General features: G+C 34.6%; 1 protein-coding gene and 1 long non-coding RNA gene across 2 annotated transcripts; both read right to left on the reverse strand.

The window, feature by feature from the left end:
• Positions 1-1,211: 1,211 nt before the first annotated feature.
• Positions 1,212-5,477, reverse strand: G3PP4 (Major facilitator superfamily protein). Its single transcript, XM_013003519.2, has 3 exons — positions 3,857-5,477; positions 2,262-2,801; positions 1,212-1,546 (listed from the first exon to the last, which is right to left on the reverse strand). Exons 1-3 carry the CDS (start codon positions 4,884-4,886, stop codon positions 1,503-1,505), a joined length of 1,614 nt encoding a protein of 537 aa, XP_012858973.2. The 5' UTR covers positions 4,887-5,477; the 3' UTR covers positions 1,212-1,502.
• A 1,408-nt stretch (positions 5,478-6,885) lies between these two features.
• Positions 6,886-8,156, reverse strand: LOC148772796 (uncharacterized). Its single transcript, XR_016031735.1, has 3 exons — positions 8,032-8,156; positions 7,529-7,996; positions 6,886-7,265 (listed from the first exon to the last, which is right to left on the reverse strand). It is a non-coding gene; the product is annotated as an uncharacterized LOC148772796 (long non-coding RNA).
• Between the last annotated feature and the right edge of the window lie 1,019 nt (positions 8,157-9,175).

Consider the following 9,175-nt stretch of genomic DNA (forward strand, 5'->3'; position numbering starts at 1 on the left):
GTTCTTATTTTACCAATAAAAGTAAGGTTGTTCCTGATAAACTTTTGGGATTTAATGGCATCATTGATTTATAGTAAATTTATTCAGGCATGTTATGGGTGATAAAGAAGAAGATTCGTTAAAATTCTACATTAACTGAGATAATATAAATATACAATCATATGACATAAAAAATATAAAGTTAAATTAATAAATAAGGCTTATGGAGGGGGATTATCATCAATACATATAGCAAAACATAAAAATGAATTGAAACTTCAATTTTGTCATTTAAATTGAAGTTTACTTTTGTATTAATTTTACTTCAATCCCGTGCATCGCACGGGCCAAAAGTCTAGTTAAATAAAAAATAAGGTCAAATACAATTTACACTCTTGTACTGTCACCAAGGTTGCATTTAACGGTTAACGCTTAAATCTCTAACACAATTAGTTTATGTAGGTAGTTACCTTTTTACCCTTACATTTCTATGATATAAATAGGCATTCTTTGATTTTATTACTTGGCCGTGTTTTTTTCACCTTATTACATAACAATCCGGTGGCATCGACAATGGGTTCTAGAAAAATATGTCTTGTAGTGTTTGGAGGTAAAAAATGAAATGCATGAATTCTGAGGATTAGAACCACGGGAAGCATTTTTAAGGCTGAAAGTTCAAAAAAAATAATAAATCATATACGTAAAAAGGAAGTGAAAAATATTATCCGAACTAAAAGGAACTCATAAATTTTGGGTGATATTTTTAAGCTGAGAACATAAATGCAAAATTTCATAAATTTAAAATGATATTATAAATAATTTTCAGAATATAATTTATTTTTAGAAAATTTGGGTGAAATTTTTAGGTTGTGGAAAATAAAATTAAAAAACATGAAAAAAAAAATGAGAGTAAATTAAGTACAAGAGAAAAAGAAAGAGGCACACTTTTTATACATAACCACCACATGAATATTTTCGCCTTAAATTGTCCAACATCTAGTGCAGCGGTTAGTCTACTTAGAAAATGGACGGATTTTTTAACATAGGTTAACGGCAGGGGCCGCTTTGTCGCATTTTATAGTACATGGGGTATATGTAGTACTGGGGGTATATGCGACCCTGGTGATAGTATCGGGGTGCAATTTGTACTTAACCCTAAAAAATATATACACAATATATGTAACAAAAACTCCAACAAAAGAAATCAAACTTAGGGTGGAGAAAACAGAGGATACTACAAGAAACAGGAACTTGATAATGAACATGGACACGAAAACAACAGAATCGCAGAAGAAACCTAACCGGTTCATCTGTACCTGAACAAATGATACAATATAACTATTTTTCCTTCAGCCTGAAACTAACTAAGGCTATCAAAACTATAAAGACAATGCAATACCAGTAGCGGTCCAAACACGACAAAATTTGTATGCATAACTTAACAAAACTATACAAGAGGAAATGTTTTCATACCCAAATTGCTGCGAACATTTTTACAAGTTTAAACTGGAGATTTTTTTGGTTTAGGGGCTGCAAGGATCACTTAAAAGGGGCTGCGATGCTAGACCTGCAATTAACATAGGCACTGATAATATTAGAATGGCGCGCTGACAAGTAAAATGCAACTATAATATGTAACAGAGCAACTAAAAGTTGTACAAAGTAAAAAACATGCAAAACTGCTTGTTCACTGATCGCATATAGGAGATTTCTCCTTTCATAAGACAATAATTTTTTTAATGCATGATATGACGCTAATGCGTAATACACGCGTACTAGAACTTGTAACAATCAAAAGAAGAACTATAGGCAGAGGACTCGGCAAAGAAGTCCACGATATACCATACAACATCCTCTAAAGTACAGGCGATCTACTTATATTTATTTTCCAAGTATTACCTATTTGTTACTATGCTAATAGGATTGCATTTAAATCCGCATAATCTCAAAGTTCATATTGCTCAAGAATGAAGTGAAACGGGAGGCATCAGACAGTGTCAAGATATTGACAAACATAAAACTGCTATAGACAATAATAATATATATCCGAGATGCTTATGATTCTAACTAGCAGCAACGAGGCACTTGTTTAATAGAAGTTACATATGCCTGAGACTTTGGATCCCATGTCATAAAATCTTAAGAGGGATTAGAAGTCACAAAAGACTCAGATAGATATACGTTTATTCATGCATGCAGATAGAATTGCTTTTTGAATCATACATTGAAAAGATGATGCCAAGGAGAAAAACTTATCTAGAAGCAAAATAAGAAAACATTACCTGCAGAATTGTTTTGCTCGCTGGACAAGTGTTTGGGGAACTTCTCTCTTATTTCGTTTATAACCAAATGAGTTAAAAGGACACCAGCAGCAAAAGCACCAGCAATTAGCATATAAAAAACTTGATCCCAACCCTTTGAGGAAAGAAAGCCAGTCAAAAGTGGACCAATGGCAGCACCGACAGAACCAGTACCATCAATAATGGCAGTAACTGTAGCCAGTGCTCGAGAATCGCCTCTTAAAGAACTGTGAGTGCCAAGATCAGCAGATACAGCAGTTGTGATAAGTGCGTACGGACCATTCACAAGTAAGCCAGCTATCATCATAAGAACAACATTGCTCACTTTTGAAATGCTTCCGTATTTTCGGTACAGAAGAATTGCAGGTATTGCAGCATACATGAAGCTCGCAGCTGTGGTGGCACGTGCTCGAAGTTTGTCGGAAATATAACCAGCCAGAATTCCACCGATTATTCCTCCAACATCAAATAGGGTAGAGAGATTTCCAGCAGACTTCACCGACATATACTGTCCCTCAATAGCTGTTACAATATGTCAATTATCCGAATGAGGATGGGGAAATGAAAAACAACTCAATGAAAACAAACTTAAGAATGTATGAAGCTCACAAAGATCTATTCATGACTGTAATCATAAAATTACAAAATGTTTCAACTGCAAATATTTCATGTCATTTGCAGATTGAGCAAATACCGTAAGCGAAGGTCGCTTATAGATTTGAGCTTGTCGAACCTTTGATTCCCAAATGTATTCCGGACACAGTTCAAGTAGTGTGAATATGATTTCGGTGTAATTTAACTAATCCCATTCTATAGCAGCACATATTTGATAACTAACATCTAGAAGGATTGTAGTTATCTTATGTAATCAGGGATATTACCGAAACATGTGTCAAGTAATCCATTGGAACTGTAGTCTAGGAATGCAAACAATCAACCAAAAAAAAAATTGCAACCTAAACTCCAGACTTGGTTAAAGAAAAACTAAAACAACCAAAATCAAATACAAGCAAGGAGGAAGCTGAAACATTCTCTGTACTGCCAAACAAGGAGGAAGCTGAAACAGTTCAATTGGTTGAAATTTATGGAAAATTTACGTACATAAATACATGCCAAAACAGTTCACCTGCTTCAGTACGACTACATTTGATCTTAAGAGAGATTCATGTATTTTATTAGCAATCCACTTTCTCATTCTTGCATGTACCTCTACAATGGAGATGCCAGAAGATACTCCTGTAATTTGAAACTGTCTTCAAACAAGGTCTGAATAATGAAGTAGATACGATATTGGGCTCTATCGTATTCGACTTACTATCTGGTATTTTTTCCTTAATGGACAACATGTTTCCTGATTTCCAACAACTAGTCACTTGCAATGGATATATGCCCAACAGAAATGTTTTAATTAATCGTGTCGGAATGTCCTATGGTTCTGAATTACACTAACACTACTATAAACAAGTCTTAACCATCAATTCATGAATACTGAGATATAAATAACAGTCCAAATCAAGAAAAACAAGTACACATCTAAAATACGAAAACAAGAAAGTTTCTGGGAGTTGGCGAAATACCAGTTTGGCTAAGGTAGAAAGGCAACCAATACAGAAACGTGTAGGCGACGAGCTTTGCAAAGAAGAGGCACAGCGCAAACGGAATAACTCCAGGTATTAAACAAGCCTGTAAAAGTCCAATACTTGTTCTATTCACAGAATTCTCTCTATTCACAAGCAAACGCTCTTTCGATACCTGAGATTCCTCGTCCGCTGCGACATCCCCATTCGGGATCGGGAATCCAACATCTTCAGGATAAGCAGCCAAGAACAGAAACACCATTATCCCACTTAGGATTATAAACCCCCCAGGAAGAATAAAAGACCAACCCCAACCATACTGCAAAACACTCGCAGCAAGCAACGACCCCGTAATATTTCCGATCGAAGTGTGGGCATTCCAAATACCCATAATCAATCCTCTCTTCCTTTTGCCGAACCAATTACCGATAACAGCAACAACCGAAGGCCAACCGGTGGCTTGAAACAAACCAGCAAGCATTTGCATCAACAAAAAGAACCAGAAAGCATGAATATCCCAAAAATAACCCATCCCGAATAATCCGACGAAGAAACCACTGCAAACCATCCCGGTAGTCAAGAATATACGAAGGTCCAATTTATCACCCAAATGCCCTGCACCGTACATCCCAATCGCGTAACAACCGAGAAATGCCAAATCAATTCCGCCCAATTTCGAAGTCCCATCCTTCCCATTGAAAGGTGGCCAACCCATGTGTTTCCTAAATTCGAATTGCTCTACGCTGCTCGTGTTTACAATGGTGGATTCTCTCTTGATAAAGATATCGCCGGCGGGCCAGGGGCGAAACCCGACCGAATTGCCGCTCGGGTCCGGATCCAGGACGCTCTTGACTATACTACTGGGTTTCCGAGAAGCGTGGTAAGCGGTGTATGCGATGAATGTGACCAACAGAACGGCGTATCTGTATGTGGTTACGCTCCAATCTGTACCCCTGATTCTCCTAATTAACGAAATTCCAGGAGGGTATTTGTTGTAATTATCCATATCAGTACTTCTGCCTCTCGACATCTTCACAATTGCATAATTTTACATCAGAATCAACGTTATTTGAAGTGAAAAAAAAACGAACGCTGGTTAGAAAGGGCTGGAATTTACAGTATCGACAAATGACGATTATTCTTCATCCTGATTTTTTATTTTGCTTTTTTTTTTTTTCAATTTTGTGTATGAATGGGATGGGAGGTGTGTACGGCATGTTAGAGAGAGAGAGAGAGAGAGAGAGAGAGAGAGAGGGGAAGGGAAATGGGGAGAGCGAGGTTGGCGGGAGAAGAGAGAAGAATGCGTGAGGGTGGAGGGACACGTGGCGAAGGCATGCACATTTTGACTCTGCGCATACGGCCCGACAGTTACTTTATTCATTGGAGACCCCCAGACTTGGAGATATTTCTAAAACATACTACTAATTCTTTATAATTAAAACTCATTAAATGTATTTACTTTTTTTTTTTTGGTTTCTTGCACTTTGCATCCTTAAATTACACCATTTTGGCACTTTGCATCCTTAAATTGCAAAATTGGCAGATTGCACCCTTTAAACATAAATTGTTTGGAACTTTGCACCCCATATCACTTTTGGCTTAGAAAACTTACCTGCAACTTGCTGGGAAACCTGGAAGATGGGCAAATTCATAATTTTCTTATTATCTATCCTCTTCCTTCAATTCTTAATCATCGTTCCACCATTTTTCACTTTCGTCCCTTCAATAAAAAAATCCTAAATATTTTTAGCCATTTCTTTCAATGGTAAATCGGTATAAACACTAACAATAATAGTAAATCATTTTTTTTTTCTTTTGAGTATGAAAAATAATGTAACTGGAAATTTTAGGCCGAGCCCTCAAATTTCTTTTTTTTGAATAGTAAAATGACAAAATAAGGCTACTGAGAGGTTTATTTGGTGGTAGAAATGTGGTGCCTATTAGTTTCATGATTGAAGGATTTTTGTGCTTCCATTGAATAGTTTGGATCTGCAAAATTATTAAAAAAAAAAAATAGTGTTACCATGTAATAAAACTTGATTTTCTGAAGGTGTGTTATCGGACTCTTGTCCATATATATTCCGACCATTCTTGAGTTTTAGTTAAGAATTTACATATTATGGCAAATAGAAATGGCTAAGAAGAATTTAGGATTTTTTGATTAATATGACGAAATATAAAAATTGTGGAACGATGATTAAGAACTGCGGGAAGATGATAGATAATAAGAAATTTGCGAATTTGCCCATCTTTCAGTTTTTCAACAAGTTGCAGGTAATTTTTCTAAGCCAAAAGTGATTTGGGGTGCAAAGTGCCAAACAAATTTTATTTAAAGGGTGCAATCTGCCAATTTTGTAATTTAAGGATGCAAAGTGCCAAAATGGTGTAATTCAAGGGTGCAAAGTGCCAAAAACCTTTTTTTTTTTTTTTTGACAGTGTATTTACTTTTTTATTTATCAATTAAATAATGTCTGTTGATAATTTACTGGTACATGGAATGCACGGGAAAGCTGAAAGCATTATAAAAGTGGAATTTTTTTTTTTTTAATATTGGACAAAGATAGAAAATATATTACTCTATCATAATAAACTTTATTATTAGTGATACTAGTAATCGTACCCGTGCGATGCACGGGGAGACGTTCGCACACAGTGACATTCAAAAATGAGGAAAATAGTGATTTAAAATTATGATCTAAAACATAAGTATTTATTTGAAGAAAATATTAGGAGCAAGTGTTGTAACTACTGCAAAAAATAAAAGTGCATTTAGACTACATAACTAAAAACTAACATAAAAGTAAAGCATAGAGCTAAATGTGCATAAGAAGTTAAAAATCTAAATATATATTTAGCCAATAAAATCTAAATTTATATGCATATTCTTTCATATCATAAAATCAATTTTTGTTTTGCATATTCTTTCATATCTTACATAAATAACTTTAAAGTACATTCAAAACGAAAGCACATGAATAAAAAAAATACTATGTATATATTTTTTATAGTTGGCCTACAACCGATCCCAAAATCTCTTCCGTAAATAGTTTTAACTTATATTCAAAACGATCACATATGAGACGAATAAAAAAAAAGTTTGTATTTTTTATAGTTTGCCTACAACCAACCTCAAAAGCCTACAGTATAACTCCCAACTCCTCCAAGACCAATCACCACAACAAATGAGGAAATCACTTTTTTTAATTGTTCCAATTCAAAGAATTGAATTTCATTCAATCGATAAAGTTTGAGCATAATGAAAATGTAGATTTTGTAGGTTTCTACGCTGTCCTTATTCTTCTTTTCTCCGACTGCCATCCTTGTGAAGCTTCTTCTCGGCCTTAGGTAACAAAGTACACCATCTTCTCTATTGTTGTTTTCAACTAAAAAGTTCATTCATAAGCAGAACCTACATGTTTTTTTTTTTTTTTTTTTGTTAATAGAAAAGCAAAAGCACAAAAACTAAAAAATAAAAAATAATAATAATGCATATATAGTTCAACTTGAGAGAGAGAGAGAGAGAGAGAGAGAGAGAGAGAGAGAGAGAGAGGGGGGGGGGCAATTTCTAAGTGAAAGGAGAAGCTAGAAGGAAGATGCAAACAAATATAAGGACACTGAATAACGGAAAATATTTATATAGGAAATAAACCGCTGCAATTATTAAAAGCTGACCTTTTGATATGATTGTTAAAAGCATAATATTCAAGTCTTCGCTCATTGCCTTTTTTAATTGTTGAGACAAATAAATCAGAAGCTTCATTGACGTAGCCGAAGTTCTAATTTATGTGACATGGAAGAAAAAGTAATGTAATAGGAATAACCGATCATTTTGCTTTCCTTCTTCACTGCCTCAACCTCATATTCGCACAAAATGATTTCCTTATTCACTTTCTCAACCTCAGATTACAAAAACAACATAAAGGCGTGAAAAAAAATGATTACAAAAATTAATGTATATAGATGATGCTCTCTTTTTATTCTACCATATGGCTTACCTTTTTAATGGGCAGCGAGATGATGCAATGTACTCTATTGTTGTTGCCTTACTTTCAAGATTTTAGTTCTCAATATTTTCTGCTCAGAGTCTCAACTTTATCAACCACAAATCCAAACATCGATCCAAAACCTCTATATCTCTATCTGCAAATTCAATTCGAAAAAATAAGAGATCATACCTTTCAAGTGGAGGGGACGGTCTTGATGGAAATTTCAGTTGAGGCATTTGGTGTTTCGTGTGTTGAGGGTAGATTTGCAAAGTTTACAGCCCCGTCTTCCCAGTATGCTTCCCTCCCAGAACTGCAGAATCAATCCAACAACAAACTTTGAATCCTACTTTTCCAGAAAATGAAAAATAAAAAGATGTTGTAAACATTATGGAAATTGAATTGTTTTTTCCATTTTTAATAAATATATTCCTTCTCAATCAAATTTTAACTTTCAATCTGCCGATTACTTTTCAAGCTCACTAATTTATGATTTCCCTTCAAGGTAAAATTTTGAATGCCTTTCTCGACCCACGTTTCTATGGTAGAAAAAAAATATGTAAAAATAAATCTGAAGAAAGAAGAGTAAAAATAATACTAACAATTAAACAACATAATGAAAATCCATAAAATTACCTTTCAAGCCAAAGGAACTCACACACTGCACAAACACATCTCGCACCGTACTAGTCCACCTTCGGAGATTTAGGAGAAACTCCCTTTTTATTTTCTCTTTTTTACTTTTATGTGTGTTATCTAATGATACTATCATCATTTTCACTGCATCTTTTCTCGGATTTGCATCACTTGTCTACCTGGAACAACAAAATAGAACTATATTGCTTCAATAAGTAGATGTAGAGGAAAATTAAATGTTGAGCATCTTTTCTAATCCATAATAAATCAATATGGAATCCTCATAGCCTCCCTGGAAATCATTTAGCTTGATCGTAAATTATTGTATATGGTATTTTGTCCCACGTATAGCAACTCTGGAGGTTAAATTGTAATGTCAGTTATGCAACTTTTGGTACTCATGTTCTGTGGCCAGACTTTGGAAACAAAGAATATGTTCTCCAATATTTTAAAATAAAAATGATGGATCGAGCCACACCTCTTAATCCATCACTCGTTTCCTAGATCTCATGAAAAAAAATTATAAATAAATAATTGAAGGATATGAAAGCGATCTTATAACCTCATTTTCGATCCATGGTAAACCGTCATAAAAACACCTCACTAATCTAACAAATTTTAGAATTATGATTCAAAGAAATGAATGGTAAAACTAACGCAAGTCGGAATATGATAGGAGCACCATTCTTCTCAAGGGATG

This window comes from Erythranthe guttata, chromosome 1 (genome assembly GCF_056151865.1).
Source record: "Erythranthe guttata isolate IM_541 chromosome 1, IM_541, whole genome shotgun sequence".
Classification (NCBI taxonomy): Eukaryota; Viridiplantae; Streptophyta; class Magnoliopsida; order Lamiales; family Phrymaceae; genus Erythranthe; species Erythranthe guttata.